The following is a 19776-nucleotide window of genomic DNA, read 5'->3' on the forward strand; positions in this document are numbered from 1 at the left end:
AGAGATTTTTAAAACCGAATCAATATGAATTGAGTGGTTTAGTCCAAATTTTCACTTTATATGATGAACAGATTTAATTTAGGCTTTTATTCACATATAGACATTCATCAACTCACACATTAGTTATGGTAAACGGAGGCTCAAGCATGTTCTCTTGACGTGCGAGAACCAATGAGGTTCATTCTCGTGTTATCTTCATTTGTGTTACGAAGATAAACGAAAGTCTTACGGGTTTGGAACGACATGAGTAATTAATGACAGTTTTTTTCATTTTTGGGTGAACTATCCCTTAAAGGGATACTCCACTTTTTTCGGAAATATGCTCATTTTACAACTCCCCCAGAGTTAAACAGATGAGTTTTACCGTTTTAGAATCCATTCAGCCGAACTCCGGGTCTGACGGTACCACTTTTAGCATAGCTTAGCACAGATCATTGATTCTGATGAGTCCAGTAGCATTTCTTTCAAAATGACCAAAGAGTTTCAATATTTTTCCTATTTAAAACTTGACTCTTCTGTAGTTAAACCGTGTACTAAGATCGACGAAAAATGAAAAGTTGCGATTTTCTAAGCCTATATGGCTAGGAACTACTCTCATTCCGGCGTAATAATCAAGGAACTGTGCGGCCGTAACATGGGTGCAGCAGGCGTAGTGATATGACGCAGCGCCTGAAAATAGGTCTAATAGGTTAGACAAGCTTAGTCCCGGTCACGTTGGAAGAAGTTACCGAGCTGGGGACTATTTTCAGGCGCTGCGTCATATCATTACGCCTGCTGCACCCATGGTACAGCCGCACAGTTCCTTGATTATTACGCCGGAATGAGAGTAGTTCCTAGCCATATAGGCTTAGAAAATCGCAACTTTTCATTTTCCGTCGATCTTGGTACACGGTTTAACTACAGAAGAGTCAAGTTTTAAATAGGAAAAATATTGAAACTCTTTGGTCATTTTGAAAGAAATGCTACTGGACTCATCAGAATCAATGATCTGTGCTAAGCTATGCTAAAAGTGGTACCGTCAGACCCGGAGTTCGGCTGAATGGATTCTAAAACGGTAAAACTCATCTGTTTAACTCTGGGGGAGTTGTAAAATGAGCTTATTTCCGAAAAAAGTGGAGTATCCCTTTAAATACTTTCATTCAGGAAGGAAACATTAAATTGATCTAATCAAATATCTGTTTTAAATAAATGCTCTTCTCTTTCCATCCTCATCACCCCCAATTTTGGAAAGTGCTGCATACATGACATACCCAAATTAAAAAGGTTGCTGCTCATAAGTCATTCTGAATAGACACATAACCAACATATATTTAGAAAGCCAACCCTTGAGAGTTTACAGTTCAAGACTCAAAATTAACCAGACTGTTATTAACATTGAGATATACAAGCTCAAACATAAAAACAAAAACAAAAAATATTAAGAATCCAGGATCACCAGTGATCCCTGATGGGTAAGGGGTTTTTAAACAGCATTTATCTGTTCATCAAAGAATCCTGAAAAAATGTATCTCGGTTTCCACAAAAACTGCTGCACAACTGTTTTCAACATATATAATAATCAGAAATATTTCTTGAGCAGCAAATCATCATAATAGAATGATTTCTGAAGGATCATGTGACAAGATTGGAGTAATGATGCTGAAAATTCAGCTTTGATCACATGAATAAATATATATTTTTAAATATATTAAAATAGTTGTTTTAAATTGTAATAATATTTCACAATATTGCCACTTTACTGTATTTTAGATCAAATAAATCCATCCAGAGAAAACATAAAAAAATCTTACTGACTCCAAACTTTGGAATGGTAGTGCATATAACTTAAGTGTTTACGTTTATTTAAATTTATTTGGGTGTAGGCGGTGGCTATTTAAGGTGTATAAATTTCGATTTTTCTACTTTCTAGTTTTATTCGTATAATAAAAGATACGAAAAAATCGTATAATCGTTTAATCGTATGGTGTAAGTAAATGCTGTAAAAAATGCTGTAATAAATACTCTTTAAAAATTGCGCTTGTAAATAGCTAATTTTGGCAGTGTATAGTTAACAAAAGATCACTGTGCTTGAACACTAAAAGTCTCAAGTGTTTTGATTTGGCATTATGCATCATATCCATTTTGTTTCTCCTCAGTGTTTCTGACGTTCTTTGGCTTGGCCAGTATTGGTCTGAGCTGTCTCGTGGCGCTCTTCTTGTATCATGTGGCGTTTGGAGTGAAATACCTCGGCATTCTCAACGGAGTGGCAGCCTTCGTCATCATCGGCATCGGTGAGAATAATAAAAACCCATGAGCTTTCCACATTATAAATAAACATGTTCTTTGGTATTACTGTCTTCCTCTGTCTTTCCTTCTAGGTGTGGATGATGTGTTTGTGTTCATAAGTACCTTCAGACAGTCAGCCCACCTGACTTGTTCAATGCAGCGTATGATCTACACAGTAAAGACAGCCGGCAGAGCGACGTTCCTCACGTCCTTCACGACGGCAGCAGCATATGCTGCAAACACCTTCTCACAGGTGCAGTCAGCGGAGCAGGATAAACACAGGCAGAAAATCAACTGTCGAAACAAAGATGTGCTAACATTTAGACCATTAAGACCACATTTACACTTTCATAGTTCACTTACGATGCTAGTTAAGGTTTCCTGCACCCAAAACAGTTGTATTTTAGTTTTTCTAAACCGTTTTCCACTTCTTTGGTGCAATTAAACAAGCTGTTTTTGCTGCTATACCTTTAAAATATCTATGTTATGATTGGCTAACCTCAACTAACGTAATTCATGCTTATCAAAGTTGGTTGCTTAAAGGTTCCCTGAAATCAAAATGTACGTTTTTTAGCTTTTGGTATGAATATGTTAGCCTTTAAGGTTATGAATAAGCTGGTGTGTTCCAAATCAATGACAAAATTCACAAAACGTACAGTCTCTCACTTTTTTATGACATCACCGCAGACTTCAGCTTCTCATTGCATCTTCTGTCCAATCAAATGCTCTCTAGAATGTAAAGGTTGCTCAAACTCTGGAGTTTTATTCCATTTTCCAACTGTACATTGGTTAAGAATGAAATCAAGCATAGCGTTAGTTCTGGCAGGTCACGTTAGTCAAGCTCGCATCAGCTGACCCTCAGCTGATCCACATCTACCTATAGGAATACGACACCTATCACCGTATACATATATAAGCTCCTTCAGTATTATCAGCAGCTATCGCGTTTCTCAGGAGCAAATTACCCTCCTCCATCCCCAGCTCCTCCTCTCGCCCAGTCAGGATTTGACATTCTGATTCCCCTTGAATCAGAATAATTATTGAATAATGTTGTACTTTAAATCTTGAATTAAATATATTTGCAAATTTTCATGTTGGTTCTGTTCTGTTTACCCCAAGGGGGATTATTGCTGCTCTCCCTGCTCTTATCCATGCTAGGCTGCATGGATGCGCAGGGAGTTCTCGCCCAGAACGGAACCATTCCGCCAATCCAAACTGTATGCTAATTGTCAATCATATTTGACGGTAGTGGTCCTGACAGAAATGGCTAGAATTTTTTCGCACCTCTATTATTGAATCCAACATATCATCAGCGCTCGGATTCGCTTCCATGGTGCTGTCAAGTATGACTTGCAGTCTGTGAGGTAAACTAAACGCTGTTGGCTATTTGAAAAGGGGGAGGAGCCATTCAATATGTCCCGCCTTAGCTTCCTGTTTCAGTGTAAATTGTCGATGTGCTCATGGCCGTGGCATCAGTACCCGGAAGATTTTTACTAGGACCGTCAATTTTAGACAATAACGTAATAGAATTAATTACAACGACAAGTAACACAATATAAAGAGTAACGCTTTAATCATGACCTGTGACCCTTACATTCTGTATTAAGGGCTTTTTTCTGCCATCAAAACAAGTTTAAGCTTTAAGTGGTGTGATTAAATTAGCCAAAGTTCTGAGTGAACTTGCGGAATCATACATGACCTCCTACTTTGAAGTTTAGGATCTAACATCAATCAAAAAATAAACACAACTGATGTAATAAGCAGAAAGAACATGTAGAGCAGAAAGTCAAACCTTTCTTTATCTTTAAAGAGATATTTTTATTCACTGTAGCTTTTGTGCCCACGGGGCTTTTATGTTTCTGTCACCATCTCATGTTTATTCAGTAGCGTATTGACGTAATGAGAATCCCGCCGGTTAATTTATTTTAAAACATGCAAAGGGAAAAAAAATTCTGCCAACACCTGACGTGTGACCTTTATCTGTTTGCATGCGTCATTAGATCCCAGCGGTTCATGACTTCGGTCTGTTCATGTCTCTCATTGTGAGCTGCTGCTGGCTTTGGGTGTCGATTCTCATGCCTGCTGCCCTTTGCATCTGGACCCAGTGTGGAGCTACCTATGGCAACCCCTGTCCCAAATGGTAGAGTTTTTATGTCTTTCCAAATGTCTTTTCGAGAAATGTGCATGTTCTTTTCTTTGAATTTTACAACTTTTATGAATGAATGAATGAATGAATGAATGAGGCATTTATATAGCGCTTTCATATGTACTACTGTACACCCAAAGCGCTTTACAATCATATCAGGGAATCTCTCCTCAACCCCCACCAGTGTGCAGCATCCACTTGGATGATGCGACGGCAGCCACAGTACAACGGCGCCAGTGCGCTCACCACACACCAGCTACAGGTGGAGAGGAGAGAGAGTGATAGAGCCAATTCAATGTAAGGGGATTATTAGGAGGCCATGATTGGTAAGGGCCAATGGGTGGAATGTGGCCAGGACACCGGGGTTACACCCCTACTCTTTACGAGAAGTGCCATGGGATTTTTAATGACCACAGAGAGTCAGGACCCCGGTTTAACGTCTCATCCGAAGGACGGATCACATAAATTTTATCACATAAATCATTCATTAAAGGTGCAATTGCTTGACTAAAGAAGATTTTAAGAAATGTCCATACAATGGAAGTCAATGGTGACCAAAACAGTTTGGTTACCAAAATTCTTCTAAATATATTTTATGTTCCGCAGAAGAAAGAAAGACATTCAGGTTTGGAATGAAATGAGGGTGAATAAAATTTCCTTTTTTGAATGAATTATGCCTTTAAAATCATAGTTCACCAAGAAATGCAAATTCTGTCATCATTAACATTATGTTGTTCTAAATCATGACTTTCTTTCTTCTGTGAAACACACACTTTTTTAAACTGTAATGTGCTGGTCACTCTTTTCCATGCAATTTCAGTACATTTAAGTGCCCCATTAGGCTTTTTTAAACGTTTAGTTTCAGAGGTCTCCTACAATAGGTTTACATGCATCCAAGTTAAAAAAACGCATACATTTTCTCATAATATACGCTGTAGCATCACATCTTTTGTCACAGTATCTGAAACGGTTTGACAAGAGAATACATTTTCTCTAAGCCCCTCCTTTCCGAGAGCCTACTCTACATTGATTGGTCAGACGTCCTAGTCTGTTGTGATTGGTCGACCACTTATAGTGTGTTTCGGAAACCAATTGCTCATTAACCATATCTGAATTTCAGCTCCGGATCTTCCTTGAAACACTGATACAAACAGTAACCTCATCCTTTAGAAGTGCATCAAAGTGGATTTGCAGTGCAGAAAACAGTGTCTTCTTGACATAAACAACACGAACCAAACTCGAATCGTTATTTTTAGTTGAATCTTTTAAAATAATTAGTTGACCCAGTTCACAAAACAGGTCTGAATGATTTGTTCATGATTCAGACTGCTCCAGTTCTCAAGCTAAATTCACTGACAGAGTGATCCATTGACAGCTTAGTGGAGGAAAAGATTATTGGTGAATAACATTTTTGCACAAGTCATCTCATGGACACCTTTATGGTTCTTTAACATTGTTTTTGAAGACTGAAAACTTAAGTCCCCATTCATTGCAACTGCATGGAAAAGAGCGAAACAAAGGCATACTGATTTGGAATGACACGAGAGTGAGTAAGTGATGACATATATGGGATTTTTGGGTGAATTATCCCTTTAACACTGAGATTGTTAAACCTAACAGGTGGACCACACTAACTAAACTGTCCGCCAGCCCTAGTCCCCTCTCAGATGATGATGATGTTGCACTAATAACTGTAGAACTGGAACCAGGTAAGGATTACTTGATTTTGATAAAAGATTACAAATACAATTTCTTATTTGGAATAATGTGGACCAATGAATCATTTACTATAAGACCAGGAATGTGAAGTAAGGAGGTAAATAGGGTCTATTTTAATTGTCTGTTTATTTTAAAGGGGTCATGACATGCATTTTTTTTTTCACTTGAATGTCATGGTTCACTTATAATATTGATAACGTTTTGCAAAAAAAAAAAAAAATATATATATATATATATATATATATATATATGCAGAAAAAACGTCTCGGTTACGTATGTAACCCTCGTTCCCTGAGTAGGGAACGGAGATGCTACGTTGGATGACGACGAATTGGGGTTTCGCTTAGAAAGCCTATCACCTTCGAGTATAGAAAACGAGCCAATGGCAATGAAATGCCATGGGTCTGCGGAATTTGCATAGCGTAACTCCGCCCCACCTCGTGGGTATATAAGGAAGTACGCCGGCAACATGCAGATATGTTTCTTCGCTGAGGAGCCGAGACTGAACTCAGGTGTTCCCAGCGGTACAGCGGAAGTGGCAGGGAGACGTAACAGGGGTTACGTCGAGGGTTTCTCAGGGAACGAGGTAACTGAGGGTTACTCAGGGAACGAGGAATACACATATGCAGCCGAGGGGCTGCATATGGAGTATCACTGGGGTGTCCAGCCGCAGGTGGAATATTTCAACCCCAGGGGTGGCAAGGTGGCTTGCCGAGGGAAAGACACATGCTCAGAGAGGCTTACAGTGGAAATACACATGTGGGGGTCGCCCAGAGGGGGAACCATGCACATGGAGGCACAGATTATAGAATCTCGCGAATGTGTTAGGTGTCGCCCAGCCTGCAGCTCTACAAATGTCTGTTAGCGAGGCGCCATCCCGACTCCAATGCAATCTGGGACGCCATTAAAATACAGCACTTATTTCCGACACTGGGATCCGTCTGAAGTCTGTACAGAGACACAAACGAGCTGTTGAAACTGGATGTGTCGAAGCAAACGTTCTTTTACTCTTCCATTTGTCCTGTTGTCAACAGACTCAAGTGCGTTGAGCATGTCAGAAACTGAACGCCCATCTGTATACTGTAGACAGCGTCAGTGATTATAATGGGTTTATTTGCTTTTGACGCGTCTAGGGAAATGTCAGCCAATAAGCGACTAAACGGCAGTGGCCGGGGCCTATGATGCGATGATGTGTAACTATTCGTCGATGTCTTGCTCTGGAGGCAGTCATATGCAAATCGCACCGATTCCGCAATATCAAAACGAGACGTTTTTGGTGCTTGATGCTTTGGTTATAAGGACGTTTTAAGCTATGAAACTTGCAGGATGTTTTAATGGTACAAAGACCACTTATTTGTCAAAAGATCAAGGCAACTTTGATTTCTCATGACATGACCCCTTTAAGATGAAAACCTTGGTGCATTATCTCAAATTGTAGGATGTCTTGATTTCTGTCCAGGTGTGTATGAGTCTGAATCGGATGCTGCCCTGCTGTCGCTCTCTGTAGAAGCTCCTTTGTCCGTGTCCTCTGAGGGCAGCGTGGGAGTTGTCAGTGCACACCTTCAGAGGCTCCTGAGACACTGGGTGGCAGAGCCTGTCGTCGACAAACGGAAAACTATCATAGGTCAGTAACATTTGTGATAATTAGGAACATTTGTGGTTCCCTCGAAAGACGTGATGTGCTTTCACAATACTCACATTAGTTAAGCATCTTTACTCATTTGCTCTCAGGCGCAGACAATGCCCTCACAGACTGTTCTGTTCTGTACTGTCTGTTGTATGGCACACACAAAACTGCCAAGAGCTGGCGGGAACCTTGCACTCTGATTGGCTGGTTTATATGCTACTTTCTGAAGTTGTGGTGCACAGGCTTTTATTAGTCTGTCTGAACCCAAAGTATTGTAGCCTACAATTAGGGTACAATAAATGCTTCAGCTGAAAAACTAGTTGCTTGATTTGCTAACGTTTGTGAGCTTCATGTAAAATATCATATAAGATTTTAATTTGAGATATTTGATAGCATGTAAAATAGATATCCATGAGTGCACATCACTTTGTGTGCAGTGCTACAGTACTTCAGATTTACTCACATCACATAAAAAAAAAAAATTGTTACTTTGCCGTTGTGAAAAAGAAGTATACTTTAGCAATTAAATGTACTTATTTTTCACAAGAGTGTTACATGGACAGTTCTTGGCCAAAAATAAGCTGCAGTGTGAACCAGACTGTTAGGAATATAATATTCTGTTTCCTGAAACAAGTAATCTCTATACTCTCTCTATATATAGTATGTATGAATAGTATGCAAATTTTCGGTATGCATAAAATGATTGGATGACTTACTACACTTGTCAAAATGTGCAGTGTGCAACAGAGCATGGGATACTGTATACCGCAGTGTAATGTGCAGTGTGATGGATGAACCGATAATATCAGCTACATCTCTTCCTTGACTCATTATTTGACCAGACTGCCAAATGTGGAGACATTTTTATAGGCTATAATAACTGGACACCGTTTATTGAATTACACATGCAGTGAGGTCATGTGACTACAATGTTTGCATACTAGAGCTTGGACTAGTGTAGGAATACTAGTGTGGAATAGTGTAGAATAATGCTTACTGATTTGCTTATTATTTAAAAAAAAATAGTATGCAATATATAATACATACTGTGCAGTTTTAATGTGGGCTATTAACATTCTGCTTGCTGCATAACACTGTATAATGCCTACTCTTTCTTAAAATAGTTGAGACACATTTTTGACACAGTCAAGAACATTTACAGATAGACTTGGAAATAAACATTATATGTTTTCTTTTTTTTTATTAAGGTTTTTTAATACAATTTTGTGTAAACCTCCTTTTGGCAGTTTGATGAAATGAACTGCATTGTGGGATGCGGTATTGATGAAGTGTTATCTGGTTGTATACTGCGTATATTTAGTACATCATTTAGATATACTATGCAAAAAATAATGTGAGTAGTATGCTGTAAATATCTTACCAGAAGTGTTGTTATTGTTAACTAAAACTGAAATCAGAACTAAAACTATATTGGCAACTAGGTTTAGGTATTATTTATTTTGACTCATGTATTGTATATTAATTTGCTTGTTTTTCTGCTTTGAGTATAAGCAAGGCGCATTGCAAATAAATGATAAAAATGACTATAAAATGACCAAAATTTAAGCTAAAATTATTAAATATTAACAAATACTTTAATAGTATATAAATAATGCTAAAATAACAATGATTACCAGTATTTACTTTGTAACTAAATCAGGATTGTCTATTTAAATTTATTTTAAGAATATACCTTAATAAGAACTAGAAGAATTGCTGATTAAAGAATGCTTACACAGGTATAAATGTCTGATAAATGATTATACAAAAACGAACAAAGAGTACAATAGTGAACTCGTGCAAGTCAGATTCAGATTTTTCTGCTAATGTACACTTTTTTGCATGAGTAAGATAAAAAAATTACCTGGCTGTTTTGCTTCAGACTCCCTGTAATTTGTTTCTTATTCTCAAGGTCAGTCTATTCACAGTTTAAACAAAAGAGCTATGAACTGCATCTCTTACGTATGTGTCTGCGACATTGCAATTAAGCTTGTGGAGTGTACCAAGAAATTTCAACAAACGCCTATTGTGTATACAGTATGCATATTTCTGCAGCTGTATGCATGTCAATAAGCTAAATTAGAGCCAGGTTTCTCCCAGTCCACCACTGCTTATTAGGTGAGCAGCCTGAGCAGTGTTGAAACAACGGCTGTATAATTATAGACTTAATACAGTCATGCATAATGTAGCAGGATGCATTTAAAACCCAGCATTAGCTTGTTGTGATAAACATCCTCCCCCGTCCACACCGCACGTCTAATCCTGTCTGGTTTTTCAGGTGTGTATGCTCTGGTTCTGCTGGGCTCGGTGTGTTGCTGTTGTCTCCTGCGGCCGGCCAGTCACGCGCCTGTGCTGTTCCACAGAGACACCAACCTACAGAGACTGCTGGACCTGCGCAGTAACCTGAGCGCTCAGGGGATCTCCTGCCATATGTGCTCAGGTGGGCTTCTAAACAGTGCAGTACACTCTCGTGGGTCATAGAAAACGACCGCTTGACTCATTTGCGCTGCATTATTTAATTAGACTACAGATTTTCTGCTCATGGAAAGATACATCGAGTAGATGAAGGCAGCGGGCAATGAGCCGAAACATGAGTAGAGACAATATTTGGGTGTCGGGAAATAGCTTTCATCAATAAGCCATTACATAAGGAATAATATCTGCTTTGCACCAGGGTCTAGTGTCACCCACAAGGGCTTCATTTTTTGTTGTTATGACTGGCTGACTGTACATTATTTATCACACAGGAGACATGAAACTAGACTAGCTTTGGAAGAAATTGTTTTTTTAACAGTGATCAGTTATACTGTTTAGCAAAAATATTCACGCACAGAATGCCATCAAATGACCAGAATCAGAATCAAGTATCCTATGTAACAAAAACATTATAATGCTTAAGCCAGCAGTTGTTATATATTCAGTCATAAATATATGAAAATGTAAGTTTCTGAGATTCAAAATCTTGAACATGGATTTTGAAATATGTAAAATAATGAAATGTTATTATTTGTTCCCCACATAATTTCCCATTCTGTCTCTCTATATCCTGACCAATTAAAGTGGCAAAAAGGCCTAAAAATATACACTATATGGACAAAAGTATTGTCCACTAACAGGAACTGTAATGATACTGCATTCTAAATTCATTCATTCATTGATTGGTCCTTATATGACATTTTAGGGCCATAGGGCTGAGCCCATCCCAGTTTCTGCAATCTAAATACATAGACAATAGCTCCTTTCACACTGGGTAGTTCTAGGAGCTTAGTTCTAGGAACTAGCCACCAGGGTGGTTCCCCGAGAACTAACTGTTCTCCTAGGGCCATTTTCTTTATACGGCCATTTACTGCCAGTAGGAACTCTGAAGTGACGTAAGCTGGGTTTGTTGATGTGACTTTTATTTTGACGGCACTTAGAACGGCAGAGCCTGAACACACAGCGCTCCCATTCTCCATCTTCATAAGTTTACGCTCTGTTTAACAGTCCTGTCTAATACATTATTAGATAGAACTCTTATACAAAGAAAGTAGACAGTATATGAAAAATATTAGCATTTGCTGTGTGGTTGATGCACAATGTTGCTAGCTGAGCAGAAGTACATAATCATGTTTAGCTTGGTCCAAAGTTGCGTTGGATTATCTCCTTGGCGTAAAGGTTGAGAGGTCCATCTATCACTGTTTTCCATGTTTGTAGAGTTAGTTTGTGGAGTAAATATATAGGCTATAAACTTTGTGTACATGGCTTTTTATTAAATGGCATGTGCTGGTGTTTTGCATGCATTCGGCTGATCAACATACACTTACATCACTGGTAGTTCCTATAGTGCTGGGTTAGACCGTACGCTGAAGTAGGAGCTAATTTAGTTCCCCCAAAAGGAGTTCCAAGAACTAAAATCGTTCCTAATTCCTGCGGTGCGAATACGCCACGGAGTTGGTCCCACCTTTGAAGTGAAGGCTGGTAACCTATACTTGAAATCTGTCCTCTGCATTTAACCCATCCAAGTTAGTGCACACACATTAGGAGCATTGAGTAGTAAACACACACACTGCAAACCGTGCACACACACACACACAGCAATGGACAGCCATTCACTCTGGCATGCGGGGAGCGATTGGGGGTTAGGAGCCTTGCTCAAGGGCACCTCAGTCGTTTCTTGCCGGTATTGAGAATAGAATCCACCACCTTCAGGTTACAAGGTCAGGCACTAATGTTGGACGAGAAGGCCTGGCTCCCAGTTCTCCGTTCCAGTTCATCCCAAAGGTGTTTCATGGGGTTGAGTTCAGGACTTTGTGCAGGCCAGTCAAGATCCTCCACACCAAACTCATCTAACCATGTCTTTATGGACCTTGGACCTTGCTTTGTGCACTGGTGCACAGTCATGCTGGAATAGAAAAGGGCCAAACTGTTCCCACAAAGTTGGAAGCGTAAGGGGTCTAGCCCAACCTCTTATAAACAGCTCCATACCATTATCCCTCCTCCACAAAACTTCCATGAATCAAAGCATGATTGATCACTCCACAGAACACGTTTCCACTTCTCCAGAGTCCAGTGGCTGCGTGCTTTACATCACTCCATCTGACGCTTGACATTGTAATTGGTGATGTTAGGCTTGCATGCAGCTGCTCGGCCATGGAAACCCATTCCATGAAGCTCCCGCCGCACAGTTTTTGTGCTGATATTAATGCCAGTGGAAGTTTGGAACTCTTCAGCTATGGAATGAGCAGAGTGTTGGTGGACTTTTAAAGGGTTAATTCACCCAAAAATGAAAATTATCCCATAATTTACTCACCCTCACGCCAAGAGTGAACTCTGACCCGACACATGACGTATTGACGAACGCGGAAGCTCAGAGGATAGAGTAAAACAAAACACCGGTCATGAAATAGAAGTCTAAAAGGATCATTTTTAAAGATAAATGTGGGACAAGCTTGTGTTTGTTGCTCAGCCCTATTTGTCACTCTTCGACCAGAACTCGACTCTCTTGTGAACTTGCATACGGCCGTCACCAGAAGCTAGTGATTGCAGTTTATAAAGTATCAAATTATGGATATTTTTCTTTAAAAAAACCATGGCTTCGCTTCAGAAGGTCTTTATTAACCCCCTGGAGCCGTATTAATTACTTTTATGATGGATGGATGTGCTTTTTGGGCTTCAAAATCTAGGGTACCATTCACTATAAAGCTTGGAAGAGCCAGGATATTTTTTAATATAACTCTGATTACATTTGATAACTCAGGAATGACATTTCACAAACTGACTTACTGCAAAAGAGGCATCCTATCACAATAACACGCTTGAATTCACTGAGCTCTTCAGAACGACCCATTTTTTTCCACTAATGTTTGTAAATGCAGACTACAAGGTTAGGCTTGATTGTAGACATTTTACACATGTGGCAATGAGTCTCATGAAACACCAGAATTCATTAATCAAGGGGTGTGTCCCAATACTTTTGTCCAAATAGTGTATTTCTAACTTTTTGAATATTTGTAATATTTATAATGTCCAATCAAGGTCTGGGGGTCAGTAAACAAAAAAATTTTAAAGAAGAGGCTTAATTTAGAAACATTAAAAAACCTTACCGACCCCAAACTTCTGAACAGAAGTGTACATGTAGTGTACGTTGCATACTGCTAATGTTGCTCATGTACTCATGATATCAAATGAGAATAGCATGGTGCTGTTATAAATTCTACGATCAACATAGTTGTGTGGTACTGTACACCCAGATTCAGCACTAATATTACTAGTAGTAATATTAATAATACTAGTAATAGTACTAATGCTAATACTACAATGATACATGCCTAAAAAATTCCACTGACTAGCTCTATATTTGAGACATTACAAAAAATGAAGCGGTACAGATTGACATGCCTGACCTCTCTGTGTCTCTCAGGTGTTTTTATGGAGCGACCTCATAATCTTCACAGCGCTGCTGATTTCACAAGCTCTACCTCAGGGAACCATCCCACAATTCCCTCAAACCAGTCCAAACCAGCATCCAACAGCACCGCACAGACACTCGCAGGTTTGTTTTTCTGCTCTGCTGGGAGGAACGGGTGGAAAAACACTGACACCTGTTTTATCAAAACTTAATCAGTCTTTGATGCGTTCCCTGCTGCAAAAACCAGCTCATACTGTACCAGCGAAAGGTTGTCAAGCTGGTAAATCGCTTCAGAACATGGGTTAATCTGCTCACCCCACCAGCTTAGTTAAGGGGTTTTACTGGCTCTAACCAGGTTGGCCAAGATGGACAGTGGTTTGCAACATTTTTTTTTTTTGTGTCCAGCATCCCCTATTCATTATCCAGGTCAAACACTTCCATCAAATAAAATATGTTATTGTCTTCTTCACTGTGGTTTTACGTCCTGTGCCATGCCAGAGTAGATGTTTAAATGTTGCAGGCCTTATTCTTTTGCAAGTAGTTACAAGTAGTTCATATTTAGTTAAAGTTCCCATGTGGTGAAAATCAAGCTTTTAATGATGTTTAAGTGGTGTTTTTAATATGCTTTAAGACAAACCTTGTGCAAATTCATAAGTCAGCAGCATTGCTGAGTATTTTCTCCTTAAAACTGCAGTGAACCAAAGACAGTCTCAAAAACACGCTTTGAAATCACTGGTGTTTCTGACGTCACAAACTACCTTGTAACCAATCAGATCAACGTGTGATCGTCACCGAGCGGATCTCTGAGCCGGTGTGAGTGAGTGGAGGCGGGGCTCATTTGCATATTCATAGAACCACTTATACTAAATGAGGCAAGGGTGTAGAGTTACATTCAAGCTATTTTAAGGCATGAAGATTTTTTTATTTTTTTTAGGAAAAATGTTTAAATATGTCATTTTGGTGATCAAATTTTAAAGGATAAAATTAATTGAACTACAGGGGGACTTTAACTGTTGCTTCCAGTTCCCCTGGTGTTCTCAACTGATCAACTATCAGCTATCTACCATACTGCAACTTACCTATAACAAAGTCCCTTTAAAGGAATAGTTCACCCAAAAATGAATATTCTGCCATCATTTACTCACCCACAAGAATTTCTTTCTTCTGCTGATCACAAAAATATACTTTTAAGAATGTAGGGTAAGAGTTGATGGGCCCCATTTGACTTCTATAGTATTTTTTCCCTTATACTGTGGAAGTCAATGGGGCCCATCAACTGTTTGTTTACCCATATTCTTTAAAATATCATCTTTTGTCTATATTCCCACAACTAATTAACTTAATGTGCTGTGAAAAGCGAAGTTTGGATGTTCTCTTAACTGCAATGGATTTTTGAAATAAAAAAAGTTTGTTATTATGCAGTCTTTCCTCCCTGAACAGTGGCTGCAGTATCTAATTGAAGATATTTCACTTTGAATCGTCCCCTTACCAGTCGTAAAAAAAAAAATTTGGGAGGACCATGTCATTGGCAACATATTCATATAAAACATCACCGCTTTTACGAGGCACACACAGCTGTCTCACATTTAACTCTTCTCCCGTGAAATCACAAAATAAAATGCAAACAAATGCACCCCATTGTTGATCTACATCCACGGACATGCTGTTGCAAGTTTTATTGGTTTATAGAATAATCTATTAAATCCAAATGTGTCCATGTCTATTAGTTTTGAGGTCATAAATGCTAGTGCACTAGAAAAAATTCTGTTTTAGTAGAAATACAACTATATACAAAACATAATGGCTAATACCGCCTAGCACAAAGGGTCAAGGGTTGTCAGTTGAACTGTTTCGCAAAAACATTATTTTAGACCTCAAGCACTACCTTTTCAAAGTTCAGGGTTGTTACGATTGTTTTTATGTTTTTGAAAGATGTCTCTTATAAAATTCTGCAGGTGGTCTCCTTACTGTCTATGTGTTTATGCTGGAGATGGGCTCAGCTGTTCCTCTATATCGCTATTCACTCAGTGCCAGTGTACCTGCACCCTGGCAAGCATCATCGGCCGGGCACGGGGATGTGCCTTTCTTTCAGGTCTGTACGGCCACACACATTCACACACACACACACACACACACACACACACACACACACACACACACAGAGACAAACACCAGGACTGCGTGCTGTTCAGGAGAGAATTGAGAATGTTTAAATTCCGGTTCCCTTTCAGTCGATCACGTTCTACGTACGTCTCCGTTCCCTCCTTCAGGGAACGAGGGTTACATTCGTAACCGAGACGTTCTGTTCCTGAATATGAGTTACATTTGAATTAAGACAAATAATGCACAAATGTATTTTGGATGTTTAAATTCATCGAGTTAATTTAATTCTACTTTAAAAGCTAATTCAAAATATGAATAAATACTATGATAGCTACTAAAATAGTATCTAAAATTTAGATACTATTTACTCACGTTTTGAATGAGCTTTTATTTTAATATTTTTGGCTTTCATTTGAATTTTAGTTTAAGTTTTGGTAATTTTGTTAAGTGCTTTTGTAATTTTTATTAGGGGCCAAGCACAGAAGGTGTGTAGGCACCTTATGTATCTTTTAGGGTTCTTCTTATTTGCTTCTCCGCCATTTTGAATTTTATGAAAAACCTTTTCAAACTCCTCCTAGACCCTTGCTATGATTTTCATGAAAATCGAATTGGATCAGACCATGCTAACAAAAAGTAATGGAATTCAAGTTGATTTGTCTTACTGTTTTTTAATAACTCGCAAACGAATTTAACAAAGAGTACATCAAAGTGGATGTGAGGCTATATGTCCGCAATGCTTTAGCATATTCACACCAAACTTGGTGTGTGTTATGACAACCATAACCTGAGGCTACCTGCACAGTTTCGGCACAGTGCCACCTAGTGGTCAGGAAATATGAAAAATGGCTGTTTTTGCTTAGAACTTCTGAACAGAATGACCAAAGATCAAGACTAGTCTCTTTAGATGTGGGACAGCATGCCGAACAATATCTAATTTTCCCATGTCGGCCATTTTAGGCATAGACCATTTTGAATTTTGTTGTAAAATGCTATATTTCAGGAACGCAGTGGCGAATCGTTACGAAACACGGTACGAAAATGTTAGGGGCAGCATCACCTTGTGGTTAAAAATTACAATGAATTGCTTTTAATTTATTTTGCTTATTTTATTGAAACTGGTCTAAAAAGATTCCTTAAGTCATACCGAGAACAATGATACCCATTATGCCATAGTCGGTCGAACTTGCTGTCTGCCATTTTGAATTTCCTTCAAAACGTACTTTTGCGAAATCCGCCTACACTGTTGGTCCGATTTTCACCAAATTTGAGTCAGATCAATGGCAGCAAAAAGTTATGGATTTTGTGTTGATATCCCGAATAAACCATTCTCATTTAACGCAAAGTTGATGGCAAGATGCCAAAGAAATATTTTTTGTTTGGAATTTATTTTATTTCAGTTTTACTGATTTTCTTTGAAGTTTTTCATCTATTATTTAATTTCAGGTTTACTTCAATTAATGAAAATACTTTTTTATTAGTTTTAGCTTTTAATTAACAATAAGAACACTGGACACTCACAATAAGGACTTTTGTTAAAACATTAACCAGAAACATGAAATGCTATTAATAACCAGTGTTTGAAACCCATTTAAATTTGTATTTATACCTATTTATTTTAGATTTAATTATAACTTTCTTTTTACAGACATTTGACCAATTTATGTAATATAAACAGATAAAAATTTTGATGTCTATATGTTTTGTTTAAAAAAATGTAATCTGAAACAAATGTGGTGCAAAATTTTGTGCAGCAAAAACAAAACTTGTTTTGTGGGTTTATTAAATATTTTAACAGTATTGAAATATGTCTGATTGGTTGATCAGATTTTACATATAAGGAAATAATTAGTGAAATGAATAATGTTTTCTAGAGTAATTAACAATATTTTCTATAATGCTCGTGTTTAAAGGCCCGTTCACACCAAGAACGATAACAATAGTGATAACCATAATGAAAACTATATTAGTGTCCACACCTAAGTGATTCCAACGATACCGTTGCTTTGTGTTGTTATAGTCGGTGTGGACACTGCTGCTCGTTTATTTTTAGATCTATATCTATATCATTATCGTCCTTGGTGTGAACGGGCCTTAAGTAATGAAATTTCTCTGTTGTGCAACTGTTGAATTTCTCTGAATTGCAGTTGAGTAAATTCCTCTTCCTGTCATTCCAGTTCAACATCCTGTGAGCCGAGGTCAATTCAATTCATATCCAAATGAATGAATTGGAAAAAGCTAATTATTTTACATTTACATTTACACACAGAGGCTTGCATGATTGCCAGTGTATTTACTATACTAAGCAAAGAAAAAGAAACTATGGTTTACTCGAGCTCAAACAGTTGTGTCGAGAGACAGCTGTGATAAGCCATTTTCTTGAAAACATAATTGTGGTTGGCAAATGTGTTTTTCACATTGCTTATTATTTCACTACACAGACAAAAACTATTACCGCCTGTTTGCTAATGCCTCAGTGAAAAAACAAAGCTTTCAATGTACACGACCTATTGCACCGCCTCAGGAATGCCATCAGTCCTGGCGTGTGTTTGCATCACCTCAGCACGCTTCAATTGCCCTTATAGCCCCATTCCATCTGAGCTGACAAACACTGATCGATGTGTTGTCACGGTAACAGGCCTACAGCAGTCCCCATAGCAACTTCAGCACGCGGATGACCGTGTGTGTGTCTCACGCCTATCACCCCCGCCCTCGCTGGATGCTCACACTGCGGTCATGTGACGGCAGCCGTCGCTGGAGATCAGAGTTTGAGTTCTACGTGGCTTCGGTTGAGCAGCAGCACAGCAGGCGAGTGTGATGTTCACAGATGAGCCGTGACTGATTGAAATCATTTTTATTGCTTCTCAACTGTGCAACATTTAACCCTGTATAGACCTCAGTGCCCCATTTGAACAAATCAAAATGCCTGGAAATGATCTTGGATTATAATAATCCAGTAATTGATCTCCTGTTTGTGTATTTTTGACAGGAAGCTGTATTTTGCCCAACACACCAACAGCCCGTACCCCAGTCGTGTGTGTGAGGGGCCTCCGGGGTGTGTGTTCAGCTCTGGGCCCGACGGACCCACTCATGGCAGCTTTTACGCCCCACTTCCTGCTGGTACATGCATGGTTTTAAATGTATTTGAAGTTGTGCATAATTTAAGGTTGTGGCAGAACATCCCCTTGTGAAAAAGAAGTGCGCTTAACTATTGAATGTGCACTTTCAGGACAGACTTATGTATACTTAAAGTGCACTTTGCAATAATGTCAAATTAAAAGTCTTCCCTGTAGCTTTTAGTGGGCAGGAGTTATTGACACATCAGAGCGATAAAGGAACATGGCCCAGACATCCTGCCAGATGTGGCCCTGATCTGGGCCGACACTATGTTGCTGTCTGGGGGATGAATGAGTAATAAAGAGTGGGACCTGCTTGATGTTACAAAAAGTTATTAAAAGGGCAATATGCCGCAAAAGAGAACTTGTATTCAGTATTCGCACACTGACAGGCAGCTTTCTGGGCACGGCTAAGCGGTCAAAAACACACAGAAATGTGTTCTCGTAAACACAGTAGGTTTATGTATTGAGTGAAGGTAAACAGAAGGGAGAATTTGATGTGTATCAATATATAGGGTACATGCGTTACCTCTTAAAGTGACAGCAGCCTAATATACTGATACTGTCTGTGTCCTTAAAGGGATACTCCACTTTTTTTGGAAATAGGCTCATTTTACAACTCCCCCAGAGTTACACAGTTGAGTTTTACCGTTTTTGAATCCATTCAGCTGATCTCTGGGTCTGGCGGTACCACTTTTAGCATAGCTTAGCATAGATCATTGAATTGGACAAGACCATTAGCATCTCTCTCAAAAAAATGACCAAAGAGTTTTGATATTTTTCCTATTTAAACCTTGACTCTTCTGTAGTTACATCGTGTACTAAGACCGACGGAAAATGTAAAGTTGCGATTTTCTAGGCTAATATGGCTAGGAACTATACTCTCATTCCTGCGTAATAATCAAGAAACGTTGCT

At 38.8% G+C, this 19776-nt stretch overlaps 1 protein-coding gene across 1 annotated transcript in view; it reads left to right on the forward strand.

Moving 5' to 3' along the window:
• The window catches only part of disp3 (dispatched RND transporter family member 3), a 74313-nt gene that overhangs the window by 40976 nt on the left and 13561 nt on the right, over window positions 1-19776 (forward strand). The window contains exons 5-14 of the mRNA XM_084390156.1: window positions 2136-2270; window positions 2358-2518; window positions 4266-4405; window positions 6032-6120; window positions 7590-7754; window positions 10036-10197; window positions 13657-13788; window positions 15600-15736; window positions 18383-18556; window positions 18738-18864. Of these exons, the coding sequence (XP_084246282.1) occupies window positions 2136-2270; window positions 2358-2518; window positions 4266-4405; window positions 6032-6120; window positions 7590-7754; window positions 10036-10197; window positions 13657-13788; window positions 15600-15736; window positions 18383-18556; window positions 18738-18864 (1422 nt within the window). The remainder of the gene's footprint in view (window positions 1-2135; window positions 2271-2357; window positions 2519-4265; window positions 4406-6031; window positions 6121-7589; window positions 7755-10035; window positions 10198-13656; window positions 13789-15599; window positions 15737-18382; window positions 18557-18737; window positions 18865-19776) is intronic.

The sequence above is a fragment of the Rutilus rutilus genome (genome assembly GCF_951802725.1).
Source record: "Rutilus rutilus genome assembly, chromosome: 19".
Lineage (NCBI taxonomy): Eukaryota > Metazoa > Chordata > Actinopteri > Cypriniformes > Leuciscidae > Rutilus > Rutilus rutilus.